Genomic DNA, 20037 nt, shown 5'->3' on the forward strand with positions numbered 1-20037 from the left:
GTCCCCTGTTGTAAATCGCTTCCTTAAGAGCATTACTCATCCTTTTTCTCCTGTTCCCTTCGTAATGCCCCAGTGGGACTTGAACTTGGTGCTCACGTATCTTATGTGCGCTCCCTTTGAGCGGCTACATAACTGTCCTCTCAGGCTTCTGACTTTAAAAACTGCCTTTCTGGTGGCCATTGCCTCTAACATGCACAGTGAGTGAGCTCCAAGCACTTTCTTCTAAGCTTCCTTTTCTGGCTATTCATTCGGACAAGGTTGTCCTTCAGACTCGTCCATCCTTCCTTTCCAAAATGGTTACTTCTTTCCACATTGGACAGACCATCACTTTGTCCACCTTCTTTCCGCCTCCGCATCCTTTCAAAGAGGAAGAAAGGCTCAATCGTCTGGATCCAAAATGTGCGCTTTCATGTTATTTGGATCGCACAAAGCCATTCTGGGTGTATGACCAGCTCTTTATTGGCTACGTGGGTGCTAAAAAAGGTTGGGCCATGCACAAACAGGCCATCTCTAGATGGGTCATTCTGTGTGTGAGAAGTTGGCCTGATATATGATGCTCACTAGTTCTAGTGATCACCTTGTATTAGTCCAAACAACCCTTATGGTGATTGGTTGTAAGTCAACCTTATAGACAAGCTATCCTAATGATAGCATGGACAAAGCAGTTATGTTATGTTAAGTTATGTTATGTTATACGTTGTTTTATATAGCGCACGGCTACTCAAAAAGAGTGTCCCGGCGCTTTTATTGAAAACCTAAGGCAGAGTGAACACAACACAGTAATATAAAAACAGATAAAAAAGCAGAGAAAACAGGGTAGATAGGCTAAAGGGCAAAAAGCCAGGTTTTAAGGTCCTTCCTGAAAGTAAACAAACTAGTGGCGCCTCGCAACGCCAGCGGCAGAGTATTCCAAAGGTGTGGCGCCAACAGGCTGAAGGAGCGGCCTCCAATACGAGCCTCCAATACGAGCAGTCTTTGGCTAAACTCTTTTGGCATGTGAAGCCAGCTGTTTTACCACATATAACCCCTTGAATACCAGATGAAAGGACACCACACAGGTTGTTATAAAAATAAACAGTATATTTATTCATAACAAACACCTCTGAACTCTTTATGAGATCGGAGGGCTAAGCACATGACACTCTCTTAGGAAAAATACGATAAGTTGCACAAAATTACAATGGTGCCCTAGGGGCACGGCAAACCCAATACTAAGTAAATGGTATAAGGAAATCGATAGAAGGAATGGAGCTGTCCAGAGGCTGTAGGATCGCTGGGACTACACTATCCTAACTTTAGGTAAGTAATAGGAGGCCCACGGGACGCGTGTGCAGAGTGTGAACTCACACGCGAGATGCGTAACAACGCCTATGGACAGTACAGTTCAAGAAAAAGGTGAGTACGGACAATCCTGACTGGTTAGGACTAAAACGACTGTGAATCTGGACACTAGGAGATTCAAGCTACCCTTGAGCACCGAGATGCTCTTGTTACCTCACCAGCGGGCTGCGGGTGCATAGGTGCGAAGTCGTGTTGGGTTTCTGCGTTGAAGTCTATGGAGCCTGGAAGAAAAGATGCTGCAGGCGACCAGGAGGAAGATGTCCGGTGCGATCCATGGGTGGATCGATGAAGAAGAGGACCTGAAAGCAGAGGGGACAGTGTTCAAAGTCACTAGCCAGTGACCGGTGTGGAACCAGGAAGGAACCAGATGCTGTCGTTGCGATCAGCTGAAGAGTGGAGGCTTGTCTCTGCAGCCACGTCGACCAGGAGGTGTCTTCGACGACCAGGATGGAGGCACGAGCTGTCCCACGCAGGCTCTCGCTGTCGGATCCAGATTTGGAGTCAACAGGCCTTGGCAAAGGCAACCCACGCGGTGAGTGGAAACGGCGTCTGGAGTGGACCGGGAGGGTCCGGGGTGCTCCTCTTTTGGAAGGGAACAAGGGCCAGTCTGGAGCAACCAGACCAGCAGTGAAGAGTTCAAGGTTCGTCGTCAAGGGGGTCACTAGCCAGCCGGCAAGTGACCAGACAACGCGTCAAGCAGCAACCAGGAAGAAGGGCCCCACGAAGATCTCGTGGATGCTGGAGGGCTGATCTTCGGTGCAGGAGCTGCTCGGGGCTGGGGCTTCTCAATCCCCAAAGCACTTGGTCGAGTTTACCCCGGGAGTCGTGCTGGAAGCGAAGTGCAGTTTCTTTCAAGATGGCCGGTCCCACGTGTCTCGTCGCACCCACGGATCTCAGCTGTGCTGCTGATGTGAGTTGAGGTCGGAGAGGTCTGGGAATCCGGGTCTCGTCGAGCTCTGAAGTCTGGATCCTTGAGGGAAGACGACAAAGTGAAACCGCTGGACGCTTGATGGTGCCTGCAGTTGCAGGGTGGACACTCCTTGCCTACAAGGGAGATTCTTCAGTCTTCTGTGGAGCAGAACGTCGAAGTCCAGAGTTTCTTCTTGTAGAGTTGTTCAGGATAATCTAATTTGGAATGGGACCAGCTCCTACCTTTATCCTGCTAAAGGGGGCTGTACTGGTGACTAGGTCCCTCCCCTGGGTGGGACCAGGAAGGGGGGTGGTTACACCCCCTATCCTTTGTCCGGTTTCGCGCCAGAGCTGGGGCTGGAGTGCCCCAGCAACTGGTTTGAACCGGTGTATGCGCAGGGCACCTTGTGGGCCCCAGGCATGTCTCATTCCTTTCAAGCCTCCCTACCTCAATACACAAAATCCTGTCTGGGGTGGTGCGAACACCTCCCAAGGCAGGAAACCCTTTGTCCAGGCCTCCCTCGCTGGAAGGACTCCCAGCAGCAGGAGGTCAGACTTGTGTCTGTGGTGGCAGCATCCATTTTGTGATGCTGAGGCTTCGTTTAACTTTAACCGGGGTTCACAGTTACATACATGTCGTGTCCCTCTAAAGGGTGGAATGCTACCCCCGTCGCCAGAATTGGCGAGGGGGTAGTATTCCAATTCGTATGACACCTTACTCGACATGTTTTGATAATGCTATACCAAAGTTAGCATTCAACCGCGAGGATTATAATGCACTTAAGAGTATATGGTATAGCGTTATCATGGAACAGCTCTAAGGACTTGGTTCCGCAAGCTGCAGACATGCTCAGCTCATGCCAGAGCAACATCTCACATAATTCCAAGCACTCTGCCTTCAGACTTGATAAGGCCTGCCATAGAAGTGACTGATAGGAGTATATGTGTCCATTTTGGGGTTAGATATAGGTAACTATATCTACAGCAAAGGGTGATTACACCACCTTGCCCCAGCTGTCTTACCAGCCAGTTGTGTCTGTTTAGATGGCCAGCCAGGGGTGGCATAATACATGCTTCAGTCCCTGGTAGGCCTTGGGTTCACCTATGCCCTGGGTACCTAAGGTACAGGGGCTGATAAGGTGTCCCAATACCAATTGGTAAATGCACCTAAAGTACATGGATGTCAATTTAGAGAGAGAACAGCTAGGCTGTGGGTCTGATTAGCAGGCCCACAGCCAGGGAAAGTCGTAAACCAGTGAAGCAAAAAGCAAAAATCTGTGGTGACCATAGGATTGCAGACCCCACTCTCCTACACTGTGCATCAAAGCTTGCTATTCCTTTGCAAAGAAGGAGCCTCCATTGTGGCTACGCACCCATTTCACCATGGCTACAGCAACTACCTCTGATTTTGACGTGGAGTCCCCCTCAATGACATCTGTCAGTCAGCTACGTGGGCATCGCTGCACATGTTAACAAAACACTACTGCCTGGACAGCCAAGTCCGGAGAGACTGCTTCTTTGGCCGTTCTGTTCTCCAGGTCTTTCGGGTGTGAACTTGGTTCGCAGACCCACCCCCGGGGTTGGTATTGCTGTGGTATCTATTCCAATGTAAGGAATCTATGTCTAACTGTTTCTTTCAGATGAACAAGTTACTTACCTTAGGTAACGATGTACCTGTAAGAAACATAGGTTAGTTCTGCAAACTGATTTCTAGGGTTAAGGATTCCTTTCAGGGCCCTAGTTTTGTGCACCAGTGGTCAGGGTCTTGCATGGCCCTGCCCTTCTGGTGTGGAAAGCCGTGTACAGAACGGACGTCAGCGTGCGGGGGTCGTTGAAGTAGCTACCTCAACGTCAACCCGGCAACCACTATGCCAACAAGGAACACGGAGCAGACCAATGCCATCTTTCGAGCCGCAGGGGTACTGCTGACGAAAAACTTTCCGGCTCCAGTCTGACGCCTGAGGCTGATTCTAAGGTAAGGAATCTCTAACTAAGCAATGTTTCTTACAGATAAAGTGTTACCGAAGACCAATTGTGTAAGTATAGAAAAAAGGTATACTTGTATTTTATTTCTAGAACCAAGCAGAACTTGGTGTAGCCGGTTGGTCTTTGATCAAGTAATCCACTTCCTGTTTGGTTATCCAATTATTGGCAAGAACCTCTTCTACTATGGATGTAATCTCCATAGCAATTTCCATGGTGGGGTCCTTCCTCAAAATACTTCAGTTTCTGTCATCAGATAAGAGGCGTTGACATTCCTCGTTGTATGTTGTCTTTTTCAGGATGAGGATGGCCCCCTTTATCCGCTGGTTTGATATTGAAGGCGTTAGTTCCTTTTAGCTGTTGCAGTGCTTCCTTCTCAGTTTTGTTAAGGTTGATAAAAGGGCGCGTCTCTGGTCTCTGGGGGGGTATGAAGTCATGGATCACCGCCTGTTCTAGTGCAGCGACCCCCAGTGTTAGTGACGCAATAGGAGGCGCGAAGGATGATTTGAGGCGTAGAGATGTGTCGCCGGGTTGCTCTTCCCTCTCCTTTTCCTTCAAAAAAGACCCTCGACCTAATGTTCCTAAAAAAGGCTGCAAATTCCTGGCGGATTTTGAAATGATCAGGCATATTTGTGGGGACAGAACCTAGCCCTTGTGCCAGGGTCAAGGCGAAGTTGGATAGGTTAACAGCTAGTGTATCTCCCTGCTCGTTCCTGGTGTCCGATTCTGTGCCATGCTCCTGGTTATGGTCATCCCATGAGACCCTCTGTTGTCCCCTATGTTCCCTCGCCTAAAAAAGGAGGTGGTTGTGGTTGTGGGAATAGTAGCTGTTGGAAATGGGGATTCTGAAAGCATTGTTGCTGTTGGTATCCCATCCCAGGCCAAATGAAGCCCTGGTTCGGCTAACCGTGGAAGGATCCCGGTAAAAAAACGGGTGTGGCCCCCTTTGAGATCCACGTCCTCTCCCTCGCCTGCATTGAGGGAACTCATAATCACTCCCATTGCTGCTGCTAAGGGTATCTAGTTCCCTTCTCCCCGATTGAATACCTCTTTTCATGCCAGCCTGTTTTTGTTGTTGAATGTACTCATCAGTGGTTTAAGTGTAAACCTTTTCTTTAGAGAATTTCTTGAGGTCTTTTTGTAATTTATTTATCTTAGACTGCATAAGATATTCCTTGTACGCCCCCAACTTGGTGTTCACGTTGTCTAGTTTCCTTTTGTATGTGGCTAGAATCACTTAGCAGCCTTTATAAGATCCCTGCTACCACAGGCAATGTTTGCTGGCCAGGGAGTTGGAAGCTGCTCCTCAATTCAGACTCTCCTAGGAGTCAGACAGGGTCAATCCACACTTTTGAGTTCTGCAGGTAAGGGATTAACAATCTTTGCCCTCTAACAATAGTATCTGAAAGAAACAGGTTAGTATTCGATTCCTTACCGTAGAATATCCCCAAGCGTCAGACTGGATCCGGAAATCTTTGCGGAGCAGTACCCTTGCGCGTCGGTAGGCGTCGTCTGCGATCTCCGCGTCTGTCGTCGGCGTCGTTGGCGCCGGGATGACGTTGCTGGAGTACTTAGACGCCGCCCTCGCGCGCTGACGTCCGTTCTTTTTTCCCGCACCAGCAAGCGCCGATTCGGAAAAAGTTGGACCCTAGTCAATTCTTGACTAACTTTTTCGATCCTTTTTGATCTTTCGAGTCTCTAACGACTCCGACAGTGCCGGTAGGGATGCCCGGTTTCAAACCCTGCGTCGATTGCAACCGACTGATGACTGTTACCGACACCCATCGCCGGTGTCTTCACTGTCTGGGCCCAGACCACGACGACAAGGCTGCTCCGACTGCCGGCCCCTGACGTCTAAAGCGAGGCGGGAGCGGTCCCACAAGCGACTCGAGCTCCGGCAGTCAGCCCGCGCCGCTCGAGGTCCCGGTCCGGAAGGAGGTCGAGGGACCGGTTGCCGGGCCGGAGTCACCACAGTTCCGGGAGTTGTCATCAGTCTTCGGGCTCGAAGTCCTCTGGTAAGAGGCACAAGAAGTCGAAGAGACGACATCGCTCTTCTGACTCCCCCCGACGCTCGCGCGACGCGGCCGGGGGTTTGGGCGACACCGCCGGAGCCGCAGGCTTCGCAGCCTGCTTCATACCCGCCGGTCCCTGGGCAGCATACGACGCCGGAGGAGATCGAGGCCTTCCTCTTGGCTATGAGGTCGCTCACTCCTCCGTTGGGTTCTGCGGCGCATTCTGGCCAAGTGGCCCCGACTGGGTCCCCCAGCGGGCCAGGTGCTTCAGCCCCGGCGCCGTCGGGTGCTTTGGCTTTGGCTCCGACTCTGTCGGCGACTTCAAGCCCGACGCCGCAGGGCCCCGCCGGATCTGGGTTGCCGCCAGTCGACCTCACGACCTCGCCGGCGCCGGCCCCCAGGGTGTCACCCCGTCGCCGTCCCAGGACGACACCATCCCCGGTCCTGCCCTCGATTCGGGTCCGGTGCCGGAGCGGCGCCGCTCTCCGGCTATGGGAGAATTCTACTTCGGCCCCGTCTTTTGGGCCTGAGTATCAGGCGATGGGTGACGAGGGGTCCAAGGACCCTCTGACAGGGGAGTGTCTGTCTTTTCAGGACTGGACAGGTGAGCTTGGGGAGACCAGTGGTCTGGACACTTCGCCCGACACTGGTTTTGTCTCCCCTTCTACCGTGGCTATGGAGGAGGGGGCTGCCTATAGTGTGGTGCTGACGCGGGCTACCAAGGCCTTGGGCCTTGATCTCCCCGTCGCGGCCGTGAGGACTAACCCATTCTGAAAAAACCAGGGGCCGACCCAGCTATTTCTTCTAACTACCGGCCCATCTCTTTGCTGCCATACTTGGGCAAGGTGCTTGAGCGGCATGTTGCCTCGGTGCTTAGCACCCATGTGGAGGCCACGGGAGGCTTGGCATCCTGCCAGGCTGGCTTCCGCCCTAAACACTCGACTGAGTCTGTGGTGGGGTCGGTCCTAAACACCCTCAGGGAGGGTCGGGACCAAAATAAACATCAAGCCCTGGTGCTCCTCGACCTTTCCGCCGCTTGCGATACGGTGGATCATTCCATCTTGCTTTCACGTATCGGAGCGGCGGGAATCGGGGGGTCAGCACTAGTGTGGCTCTCGTTTTTCCTGCGGGATCGCACACAGGCGGTCCGGCTGGGAGAGTTCATGGCAGACCCTCTGAAGATCACTTGTGGTGTTCCCCAAGGTTCCTCTCTTTCTCCTCTATTGTTAAATCTTTACATCTATCCTCTGATCTTTGCACTTCAGCAGCTGGAGGTCGCTGTGTACAACTATGCGGATGACCTTCAGCTGGTCTTCGATCTCTCCTCTTCCCCTCACGCTATTTCCAATTTTCAGTCTATTATGATTTTTATCAGGGACTGGATGAGCCACAATCATCTGAAGCTCAATCCGGATAACATCGAGTTGGTGCTTACTGGTGGCTCCTCCAGTCCCTGGAACTCTTCCTTTTGGCCCCTCACTCTTGGTACCCCCCCCCTTCCTTCTTCTACGGTAAAAACATTGGGTATAAAAATTAATCACCAGCTCACCCTTCACTCACAGGTTGCTGCTGTTGTTTCTTCTTGTTTTCTTATGCTTCGAACTATTCGTACTGTCTCCCGTTTCTTTTCCCCTTTGGCACTCAAACTCATTATGTCCGCCCTGGTCATCTCCCGGCTAGACTATGCCAATGCCCTTTACAACGGCATTCCGGCATACAGCCTTCGCAAACTCCAGCTTGTACAGAACCAAGCAGCCCGGCTGGTGTATGGCCTTCCCCGGTTCCATCATTCTACACCTCTTTTGAAGGAACTACACTGGCTGCCTGTCCGGCAACGCTCACTTTTTAAGATGGGGTGCATGGTCTTTCAGGCACGACAGGGAACGGCCCCGGCCTTCATTTCCTCCCTTCTAACCAACTACGTTCCCGTCAGACAACTTCGTTCGTCTGATCGGTCCTTACTACAAGTCCCTCGTTTCACCAGAAAAAAATGGGGAGGTTCCAATTTCTCCTTCCTAGCTCCGGTATTCTGGAACTCCCTGCCGGACCACCTCCGAAGTTCTAAACAATATTCTGTTTTTCGTAAAGGCCTGAAAACCTTTTTGTTTGCTCAGGCCTTTCCACTTTAAATGGTCCATTTTTGTGTTATTGCAAGCCGTAAAAGCGCCAAGAAACCGTAATGGTGTACGATGCGCTATATAAGCTTTTTAAATTCAAATTCAAATACAGAGGTCCTTAAACTCAAACAAGCTTGGCCGAGCCTCTGCTGCCTTTTAATGCGGCCTTGTCAGACGTTCAACTAGGCACTTGGTCCAAGCCCGCTACAGGTCAGCCTGTAGATAGGAACATGGCCAGGAACCACCGCCCGGCTCCGGACGACCCTTGCTTCGTGTCCACCCACCCCACTCCCGAGAGCCTGGTTATCCAGGCCTCTAACACCCAGACCGCATTCCCGTCGGCTCCCCCCGATCGGGAACCCAAGAGGTATGAGCAATACGGGAAGAAAGTATTCTCCTCCCTTTTTGGGATTGCGGTCAGTCAACACCACATGCCTCTTGGGCCGTTACACCCACTCTCTGTGGGACACGGTCGCGGACGTGCTGCAACAATGTCCGGAGGAGAACTGGACTAAACTCGCCCAAGCCCTTGCGGAGGGTCGAGATGCGGCACGGTATTCCATCCGGTGTGGGCTGGATACCACAGACTCACTGGGCAGAGCGATGGCAACGACGGTGGCGATTCATCACCACGCCTGGTTGAGGTACGCCAACTTTTCGGCTGATGTCCAAAACACCCTTATTGACATGCCGTTTGACGGCCGTCGCCTCTTTGGCGACAAGGCAGACCATGCGCTTGAGCGCTTTAAGGACTCCAGGGCTACGGCCAAGTCCTTCGGCCTCTCGGCCCCGTGCCAGCAAACTGCTGCCTTTCGCCCCTTTCGTGGCCAAGGAAGGGACGCCCCACACCTCCTGCCAGCCACGGGCCGCAGACTACCATCCAGCGTGGTGGCAGACGTGGAAACCGCAGTGGCGGCGGTCGGGGACCGCGGCGAGGCCAGTCCACACCTACCCCTGCAGCATCTGCCTCAAAATCCTCCTAGTCCGAGCTTTCAGGCCCATGTGACGCCAGTGGGGGGCAGGGTTCGCCATCACCACCACCACTGGCGCACTGTCACATCGGACAGGTGGGTGCTGCAAATCGTCTGAAGGGGCTACTCCCTCCCCTTCGAGGTGTCCCCTCCAGCCATGCCACCGCAGTACTACCGCGTGTCGGGGGATCACTTGAAACTTCTGCAAGAGGAAGTTACGGCCCTCCTGGCCAAGGGGGCCATCGAGCACGTTCTTGGGCCAGAAGTAGGGTGTGGTTGTTACTACCACTAATTTCTGGTACCCAAGAAGGGCAAAGGGGGCCTACGCCCTATCTTGGACCTACGGAACGTCAACTGCTTCCTCCGGAAGGAGAAGTTCAAGATGCTGACATTGGCTCAGACTCTGCGACTTCTGGGGCTGATGGCCTCCTGCATCCTTGTGGTGCATCACGCCCGGTGGCGGATGCGGGCTCTGCAGTGGGACCTGAATTTTCAGTGGGCCCAGCATCAGGGCAACTTGTCCGACCATGTCTTGATCTCGGAGGGCACTGCAAGACAGTTGCAGTGGTGGCTCACGGACCGCGATTGGGTCAGCGGCAGATCCCTCTCCCTACCCCAACCGGAGCACGTAGTTGTGACGGACGCGTCCCACCAGGGTTGGGGAGGCCACATGGGAGAGGCGGAGATCAGAGGCCTCTGGTCTCCAGCGGAGTCCCAGCTCCATATCAACCTTCTGGAGCTGCGGGCGATCCGGCTTGCACTGAAGGCATTCCTCCCCTCTGTCTGGGGGAGTGTAGTGCAGGTGTTCACGGACAACACCACCGCCATGTGGTACTGCAACAAACAGGGCGGGGTGGGGTCGTGGACCCTATGCCAGGAGGCTCTGCGCCTGTGGCAGTGGCTGGAACATCAGGGCATGACCCTGGTGGTTCAACACCTGGCAGGTTCCCTGAACGCCAGGGCGGACAAACTCAGCTGTCTGTGCATGATGGATCACGAATTGCGTCTGAACTCGGACGTGGCGCAAGGCCTCTTTCAGCAGTGGGGAGAGCCTTGGTTAGATCTATTTGCCACAGAAGAGAACGCTCAATGTCATCAGTTCTGCGCGTTGGAATTTCCAAGACGACACTCGCTCGGAGACGCTTTTCGTCGCGAGTGGAGTTGCGGTCTATTGTACGCCTTTCCGCCTATACCATTTCTGCCCAGAGTGCTGAAGAAGATCAGGCGCGACCGGGCCCAGGTTATCCTTGTGGCTCCGGACTGGGCACGAAGGTACTGGTATCCAGAGCTACTCAGTATGTCAGTCGATCCCCCGGTTCGTCTGCCTCTTCAGGAGGACCTTCTGTCGCAGCAGCAGGGGACGGTCCTCCACCCGAACCTGTCGAGTCTCCACCTCCATGCTTGGAGATTGAGCGTCGACTGTTGAGGCCATTTGACTTGCCTCCTGAAGTTTGTAATGTAATTCTGGCAGCCAGGCGTCCCTCCACAAAGTCTGCATACGCCTGCAGGTGGAACAGATTTGTAGCATGGTACACAGCAAAGGCTGTGGATCAACACTCTGCCCCCCTTTCTGAGGTTCTCCTCTTCCTTCTTTCTCTTACCCAGCAGGGCTCTCCTCTGGGCACTATCAAGGGCTACCTTTCTGCCCTTTCCGCCTTCTTAAGGCTACCTGATCAGCCTTCTTTGTTCAAGTCCCCGATTTTTAACATATTCTTAAAGGGCATCACTCATATGTTCCCTCCTGTTCCTTTCGTGATGCCCCAGTGGGACTTGAACCTGGTTCTAACCTACCTGATGTGCGATCCTTTCGAGCCGCTTCATAACTGTCCTCTCCGTCTTCTTACACTTAAGACTGCTTTCCTGGTTGCCATCACCTCTGCCAGGAGAGTGAGTGAGCTCCAGGCTCTTTCCTCTAAACCTCCTTTCCTTTCTGTCCATCCGGACAAGGTTGTGTTGCGGACAAGACCCTCTTTCCTGCCAAAGGTAGTCACAGCCTTCCACATCGTGCAGTCCATCACCTTGCCCACCTTCTTTCCGCCTCCACATCCCTCGAAAGAGGAAGAGAGGCTCCACCGTCTGGACCCAAAACGTGCGCTCTCATACTATCTGAATCGCACACGCCAGTTCCGGGTGGATGACCAACTCTTTGTTGGTTACGTGGGCGCTAAGAAGGGACGGGCGGTGCACAAGCGGACCATCTCTCAGTGGATCGTGTTGTGCATCCAGGCGTACTACTCCTTGGCTAAAAAGGAACCTCCTGTTGGGCTGAGGGCTCATTCCACTCGGGCCACGGCAACTACCACCGCCCTGGGCCGGGGAGTCCCCTTGCAGGACATATGTCAGGCAGTTACGTGGGCCTTGCTGCACACGTTTGCAAGACACTACTGCCTGGACAGCCAAGTCCAGAGGGATGGCTTCTTTGGCCGTTCCGTCCTCCAGGACTTTCTGGTGTGATTATTGGTTAGCAGACCTACCACCGGGGTTGGTATTGTTGGGGTATCTATTCTAAGGTAAGGAATCTATCACTAACGTGTCTCTTTCAGATGCACAAGTTACTACTTGTGTAACGATATATCTGTAAGAGACATTAGTTAGTGATAGATTCCTTACCGACCCACCCATCCTCCTCGTTCCGCGAACCGATATCTAGGGTTAAGGCCATCCCCTTTCAGGGGCCCTAGTTTCATGGCACCAGTGTTGGTTTTTATCATGGCTCTGCGTTTCTGGCGCAGAAAAGCTGAGTATAAGAACTGACGTCAGCACGCGGAGGCGGCGTCTAAGTACTCCGACGACGTCATCACGGCGCCCACGACGCCGAAGACGTACGTGGAGCCGCGGACAACGCCTACCGACGCGTATGTGTACTGCTACGCAAAAGATTTCTGGACCCAGTCTGACGCCTTGGGATATTCTAAGGTAAGGAATCTATCACTAACTAATGTCTCTTACAGATGTATCGTTACACAAGTAGTAACTTGTGCTTACCTTTGGTAACGATGTATCTGGTAGAGACGATTCTAGCCGCAGATTCCTTCACGGCCCGCCCTTCCTCCTCTATTCTGTGAGGACCCTTGGGTTGGTCTTCGGTGCTCGCCTCCTGGTGGGGGACTGTGTCTCCTGTGAGTGCCTTCCTTGTTCTTGCCGGGTGGCTCCGTCTGGGGGCGGTTCATTCCTCGTTGGTTCTTGTAGGATGGAGTTCTGGTGCTCCGGTGCCCTGCTGCTCTGGCTACTCCAGGTTTGGGGGAGATTGTTTCTATCCCTGTCCTTCCCTCCCTTCCTTACAGTGCTATCCCCTGATTAAGGGTCATCTGGCCATGTCTTGCCTCATCCTTTATGGATGTTTGTCCTCTATGTTTGGGTGGCTTGGAGGGTTGTTGTCCCTGTCTGTCTTGGGACTGGTCCCTTTTCTCTGGATGGGGGTGGTAGGTTTACTACGGGTACCATGACTTTACGCATGTTCCTTGCCTCTGGGGCATGGGAGTGGGAGGCTGTCTATATGCTGACAGGGTGGCTGCGCAGAGTCTGCTTGCTCTTTCTTCTTTCCTGTCTTTGGGTTCTACGGTGTTGCCACTATTCTGTGTGGTGTTGTTAGTCACTGCTTCTTTCCAATTTTTCTGCTCTTCGCACACTGTTCCCATGCTTTCACAGTTTATCTGGTGATTCCGCGTTGTGATGCGGAAAAGTTCTCCGAAGAAAACTGACGTTGGCGCTCCAGGGCGGGTCTTATGTGGCTTCCCTGATGTCACGTGTGCGAACAATGCCTGGGCGGAGTCGCGTGATGTCGCCCTGCCCCCGGCACGCAGGGATGCTGTGGCAAAAAAGTTTCTGGATCCAGTGTCACGCCTGGGATAATTCTACGTGAAGGAATCTGCAGCTAGAATCGTCTCTACCAGATACATCGTTACCGAAGGTAAGTAACTTCTACTTCTGGTGGCCTTCACCTCTGCACGCAGGGTGAGTGAGCTACAAGCTCTTTCTTCCAAGCCTCCCTTTCTGGCTGTCCTTCCGGACAAGGTAGTCCTTAGAACTAAACCTTCCTTTCTTTCTAAGGTGGTTACTTCTTTCCACATTGGCCAAACTATCTATTTGCCCACCTTCTTTCCGCCTCCTCATCCTTCAAAAGAGAAAGAGAGGCTCCACCCTCTGGATCCAAAACGTTCGCATTCCTTCTACCTGGATTGCACCAAACAATTCCAGGTGGATGACCAGCTCTTTGTTGGTTACGTGGGTGCTAAGATAGGTCGGACCGTGCACAAACGGACCATCTCCAGGTGGGTCATTCTGTGTATCAAAGCTTGATATTCTTTGACAAAGAAAGAGCCTCCAGTGGTACTGCGAGCCCATTCCACCAGGGCGACATCAGCCACCACTACTTTGAGATGGGGGGTCTCACTTAATGACATCTGTCGGGCAGCCACGTGGGCATCGCTGCACATGTTCAGCAAACACTTCTGCCTGGACAGCCAAGTCCATAGAGACGGCTTCTTTGGCCGTTCTGTTCTCGAGGACTTTCTGGTGTGAACTTAGTTCGCAGACCCATGTCCACGGTTGTTATTGCTTGGGTATCTATTCTAAGATAAGGAATCTATAACTAACTGTTTCTTTCAGATGAACAAGTGGGGCCTTCTGGGCTGGAACTTTTGTTCTTCAACTGAGGGTGATTGAAAAGTGCTTCATGAAGTGAAGGGCTGAGGTGGTGAATGTCTGGAAGAAGGCATCCCCTGGAGGTGAAGAGGTGTAATTGCCCCACAAATGCTTTTACTAATGTTATTCTTTATAGAGGGACTGAAGTTCATGTGTCTAATGTGAAGTACATGATTAAGGTGGAGTCGTAAGCAAAGTGGATTTAAGTGGCTAGACATTCCTGCTAGGGTGTCTGACTGTATTTACTTAAACCTGTGATTTTATCTGTCATGCCTTTAGGGGTTGTAATTGCAATGCATTCTAATGATATCCAAATGTTATGAGTACTGTCACTCTAAAGTGATGCTTAAACATATATTCTTGCTGCTGCGCTTAGGTGAAGAACCCAGACTGTTAGCCCTTAAGATATAGAGGTGCATACCTTATGGTCAGTAGGAAATACTCTGTCAGGGTTGTGCGTCACCAGGGCAGGGTTACCTATTTTAAATGATGGGTGAAGTACTGGGGTGGGACGCCACTGGGATGGTGCCAGTGCGCAGGGCCCTTGCTCCAGGTTATGATCCACTAACTGCATTGGGGGCAAGATGATGTGCATACATGGGAGTGGTGGTACTAGACTCCACCCCCCTTGCGGGAGGGGTGGAGATGTTATGCAATGTCACAAAGTAATTCCAACAGCTTATGTATATTTGTAAATTGGTGCATAGTATTGAGTAGTGTGTGTGTTTAATAAATGTACTTACTTTTATAAAGCAAAGTACAGACTGGACAATCAATTATTGAGTGTTATTTCTGCGCATTTGCAAATGGTGATTACTAGCCCACACCACCTCCCTTGGGTAAGCCTCAGACTGCTCTGCAACGCTACCCTCTGAGAGTCAGGCGCTACAATTGGGTTTTTGGTTCCCAGTGAAGGACAAATGTAGTCATGTTATTTGTGCAGGCCTCACAGATGCTGCTTAGTTTTCCAACATGTGATTTTTAAATAATATGTTTAGATTTCAAAACTCCACACTTAGAAACTTTTTGGAAGAATATTGTCAACGTTCTCCTGTGGACGAAAAACAGGTTATCGGTTCAAAGGTAAGTTATCGACTGTGGGAGTTAAGGTTCTGGGATTAGACTCGGGGGGGTCTCCCAGGGTCCTTGATGCACTTTTGTTTCACCCTCAGCGGCTCTAGAGCGGCAGGGTGCAGAGTGTTGAGGCCCAATGTCATCCTATGGAGGATAGGGGGCCTCCGGTTTGTGGCTGCTGGCAAGCAGGCCACACGGCTGTGGGAGCAAAGCTCATAGGGTTTAGGTATGGGCAAATAGGGAACCAATTTGCAGGCTGCGTGTTTTGGTGCAAAACAAGGTGACGAGTTGACATGGCACACAGACCACTGCCCTGGCATAGATCAGTCACCCCTCTAGCTGGGTGCACTATACCAGTGGGGAGGGTACAGGTGCACGAGCTCTGTACCCCTAAACTGTCTAAGTCCATTCTTAGACATTGTAAATGCAGTGCTGCCATTAAGAGTATATGGTGCTGGGAGTTGGTCATTACGAACTCCACAGCACCATATTGGCCACACTAAAAACGGAGAAGTTTGGTTTCAAACTTCTCAGCACATTAAACCCACACTGATGCCAGTGTGGGAGTTAATGAAAAATCCACAAAGAGGGCATCTTCGAGATGCCCCCTGAAAACTAACCTACTACTAGTGTCCATGCTGAGTGGTTGATTTCAGCTGCTACCACCAGGATTGTTTCTGGACCCCTGGGTCGTCAGCCTGCTGCTCTCAGAGGCCTTAATCAATGCACATCCTGGGACGAGGTGCCAAGCCTCCTTCCCCAGGATGGGCAGGGCCAACGAAGGGGAATCTTCAAAGGCTTGCCTCCTTTGTGACCTTCACCAGGCCACTTGCTACTTTCAGCAACTGGTCCCCACTGGTTCTGACCCCCACTTTGAGCAGGAGAACTGGCAGGAAAAACAAGTGAGGAAGAGAGGTGCGCCCACCTCTGCCAACTCCACCCCTCAGGTGGGGGAGGCATGATGAAGCACAACTCAGTCCCCGTCATTTTTGCAGATGTGGGGACTCGGCCAACCAGGGAACAGCTGTGCCCCCCTCACACTCAAGGGTGACATAATAGGGGGCGTACCCTCCCCAAGAAGGGACCTATTGGTCCCAACCTTTTACCTCCCTGTAACGCCTTTAAATCTAGTAATTAGGGGCACCCTTGAACCTTGCTTCCTCAGACCAGAAGAAACTACAAGAAAAGAAGGACCGAACAGCCGTGGTGAAGCTAACAAGAGGAAGATGCCCATTGACTTGGCCCCTTTCCTACCGGCCTGTCTCCACCTCGAACCTGCTCCTGCGAAATCCCGGTGTGTTCTGCAACCAGCAACCCCGAAATCTCCGGAGGACCTGCCTGCCTTCAACCCGAAAGACTGTCTCTCCTGTTAATACCAGATTTGTTCATCTCCAACCTCTGGCTGGACACCACAAATCTGCACCACTCTGCACCTGCAGTCCACGGCCCGAGCTAGAGTGGGCAAACACCACGAGGAGGTCTTTCCGTCGATCCTGACCCGAAATCCGGCGACACCTGTCCTGCCTCAAACCTCCAGCCGATGCCTGCAGCCTAAATCCGGAAGGTCCACCCAACCACGATCAGGAGCTGGTAAGGAGATCCGACCCTTAAAGGAACCCCTCCACCTGATGCCCCGCGGCCATGGGTGGCCAAACCAACGGTGCCTAACCCACCCGCAACTCCCAACTTACCTCTTGAAGTGGTGGTCGCACCCAGAAGATCTTCGTCCCGAGCCTGCAATGCCTTTGCAAACCGGAGGTTCCCTATTGCAAACAGGGCGCCCGACGTCCAAACAGCACCCTCCATTCGGCCCCCCTAGTGCCGTTGAGGGTGCACCTTTGGTACTACTTTGTTTCTCCATTTACCCTGATCTAAAGTCCAGGAGTTTGCTCCCACAACCAAGTGGCCTGCTCGTCCGCAGCCACCAACTGGAGGCACCCCATGCCTATTGGATAACATTGGGCCTCAGCACTCTGCACCCGGCTGCCATAGTGCAGCTGAGGGTGTAACAAGAGTGCATACCTGACCCTGGAGGACCCCTGAGTCTACCCCCTGAACCTCAACTCCCACTACTGAATACTTACCTTAAAACCGATAACACTATTTTCCACCATAGGATAACATTGACTGTTTTTCTTGGAAACGTTTTCAAGTGTGGAGTTTGGAGACTAAAGAAATTCTTTAAAATTAAACTAACACAAACGATTTTACTTACCTGTTTACAGAAAATGTCCCAGTGTAGTATCCAGGTATACTACACTGTGTAAGAAAAGTTATTTCAAAAGTAACTCATCTGTTATTTTACTCAAAATCCTATACAAAGTATATGTACTGTATCCTGAAAAGCATTGCAGTATTCATAACACTACTGTAATCAAATCAAAGTACATTTACAATTGCAATCCAAACTGTTACAATCTGTATATTTTACTGCAAAGTACTTATCGCTTACCTGTGCCAGGCTTGCTTGGTTCTAGGAAATAACTAAAAGAATATTTTTATACAAAAACAATTGGTCTGAAGTTCAGTCTTTGAGTGTGTGAAATCATTTGCTGACTGAGTGTGTACAACAAATGCTTAACAATGTCCTCTGATAAAGCCTTACTGCTCAACCACACTACCACGAATAGAGTAAGGTGCTATCTAACTTTACCTGTGCCTACCTTTGGGGTACACACACCCTTTAAAAAAAAAAAGTAGTACTTTCTGACTCAAACCACTAGATTGCAAGATATATGGTTAGTATGCGAGTTTAGAAGAGTCACTCTGCAAAACTATTGTGAGACGCAAGAGGGACATTTGCATCAGAATGAAAGCAACAAGAGAAAAACGCTCAAGAATTTATCACTAGCATATCCCTACCTAGCCTGAAGTTATCAGTTATTATTTTCTTAGGGCATTCAAAGAACGATTTGGTAATTGAGATGCTTTTTATGGTTGAATTGGCTCTGGGAGAAAAGCATGTCTGGGTAGATAGAAAATCTGGTCATAGGAATGACCGTATTTGCCAGTCTGTATTATGAGAACGGTCTCATGAGAAGAGTATATGGAAAAATTACTATGAGGAGAATACAAGTGGGCGGGGCAATGCCTCTACTGGGTGTCAGTGAGGTTTGTTTGAGGTGATTCAGTTTCATGGATTTGGGTAAGCAGAATGATAGCCTTTGATTAGGTGTGTCATTGGAAGCAGTCGCTCTAATTCTGTATTCATGACATGATGTTGCAGCCCTGATTGGATGTCTTTTGATTTCTATTTTCTTGCTGTTACTTCCCTCTGCTAGAGTTTTCTACATCTTATTCTTTCATTCTTAGGTATCACTGCCACACTTGCAAGATGGTCGATGGTGTTGGAGTCTGTACAGTTTGTGCGAAAGTCTGTCACAAGGATCATGAGATTTCATATGCAAAATATGGCTCTTTCTTTTGTGACTGTGGAGCAAAGGAGGATGGTAGTTGTCAGGTGAGACCCAATTTACCTATGAGACGTAGAGGGCATTGTTGTATTTAAAGCGTTATTCTTCTGGTAGTTTCTTAATGTTGAAGTGGTAGCTGGAACTTTATCCTTGTCAAAACAACTCTTGAATGTCTGACTCTGAGATTTATCCGAAAGCATCTGAATCTTGCCAGCCTGCCATGAACCACACAAGGCCCATAATTGTAGAACTTAACCTAAGAATATTTGTTTACACCATGTCAGGAAGTAATAGAATGGATCTCCTAACTTGCCAAATTCTCTTACCTTCTAGCATGACACAGTATTAATAGCATAATCATTGGTGATTCATTCTTCCAATGTTTGCAGTTCTTCTAACTGTAAATTCCTAGCTTCTATAATATTTCTCAGCAATACAAGTGCAAACCATAGTTTACTTCACTGTGACTCCGTACCACCCCGGACGTGACGGTTCAGAGCAGCATAAAAGTTTCACCTCTGCCTACTGACGTTAGTATCTTTATTTCCACACCATTTTGATGCAGATCTGGGGTTCTGCTCCCTATGTCGATCTTCTGACAATTTCTAAATTCTTTAACACTATAACAGGAAATGATATCTCCACCAAAAGGTAAGCATAAAAAGGAGTAAGCCTCAAAATCACATGCGAAGATGTGAAAGCATCAAGATAAGGTAAGCCCCTACACATTCCCCAGAATGTAAAACTGTTTCACAGCAGATCCCAGTGCTCCCTGACTTTGCTGGGCCGTCGCCAACCCCCATAGCAGATACTGGCCTTCAAAGAGGCCATATTGCAAATTTTCTTTGCACTTCTTTCTTCCTCTGGCATGCCTTTGGGCTCTAGGGAGTTGCATGGGTCTCCAGTTAAATGGCCACCATTAGGTCTGTCCCTGATACTGTCTGCACTCACTCGAACTACTACAAGGCCCGTACCATACTGACCTCTTCACTGGCTTGTAGGTGCACGCCGGTCCCTTCTTTACTGGCTCAGATGGTAGATCCGTTTCTGACACCAAATTAGACTCATAAACTGAGGTTGGCCCGATCTCAACCAATGTGGCACAAAAGCCCTACTAATTATAATTCAACCTTTTTTTTTTTTTTAACTAAGATCTCTGCCTTGACATCACTGTAAGCACAAGATCCAGATCATTTTTGGCTTTCACCTCATATTCCATAGGACACTGATGCTGTTGAGGAAGGGGCCAGTTGGCTTACAGTTCTTTATGCTATCAATGCTCTATATCTGGACTTGCAGGAAGACAACGGGCAGGCTTTATCCACCAAAACCAAGTTGGATTCTTCACATGGCCCGCCTCCTGTGCAAAGTTCCTCTTTTGCAGTGGTAGTTTGTAGGACTGCTCAGTGACTGGACCTACAGTTGCCCGCCATTTTGCAACATCAAGTGTGCTTAGGGAAATGCTTGAACAGGTCCAATTCATCTGAGAGAATACTACAGTTTTCAGTGAAGTCCTTAAAGATGCCTTCATGGCTCCATGGGCCAAGCCATGTTTCTTACCGGCAGTCAGTTG

The 20037-nt window shown here is 50.6% G+C and overlaps 1 protein-coding gene across 11 annotated transcripts in view; it reads left to right on the forward strand.

The window, feature by feature from the left end:
- Positions 1–20037, forward strand: part of UBR4 (ubiquitin protein ligase E3 component n-recognin 4) — a 2329353-nt gene that overhangs the window by 954800 nt on the left and 1354516 nt on the right. For all 11 annotated transcript variants that reach the window (XM_078642504.1, XM_078642505.1, XM_078642507.1 and 8 more), the window contains exon 37: positions 18364–18511. In XM_078642504.1, the coding sequence (XP_078498630.1) occupies positions 18364–18511 (148 nt within the window). The remainder of the gene's footprint in view (positions 1–18363; positions 18512–20037) is intronic.

Source organism: Lissotriton helveticus, chromosome 5_1 (assembly GCF_964261635.1).
Source record: "Lissotriton helveticus chromosome 5_1, aLisHel1.1, whole genome shotgun sequence".
Lineage (NCBI taxonomy): Eukaryota > Metazoa > Chordata > Amphibia > Caudata > Salamandridae > Lissotriton > Lissotriton helveticus.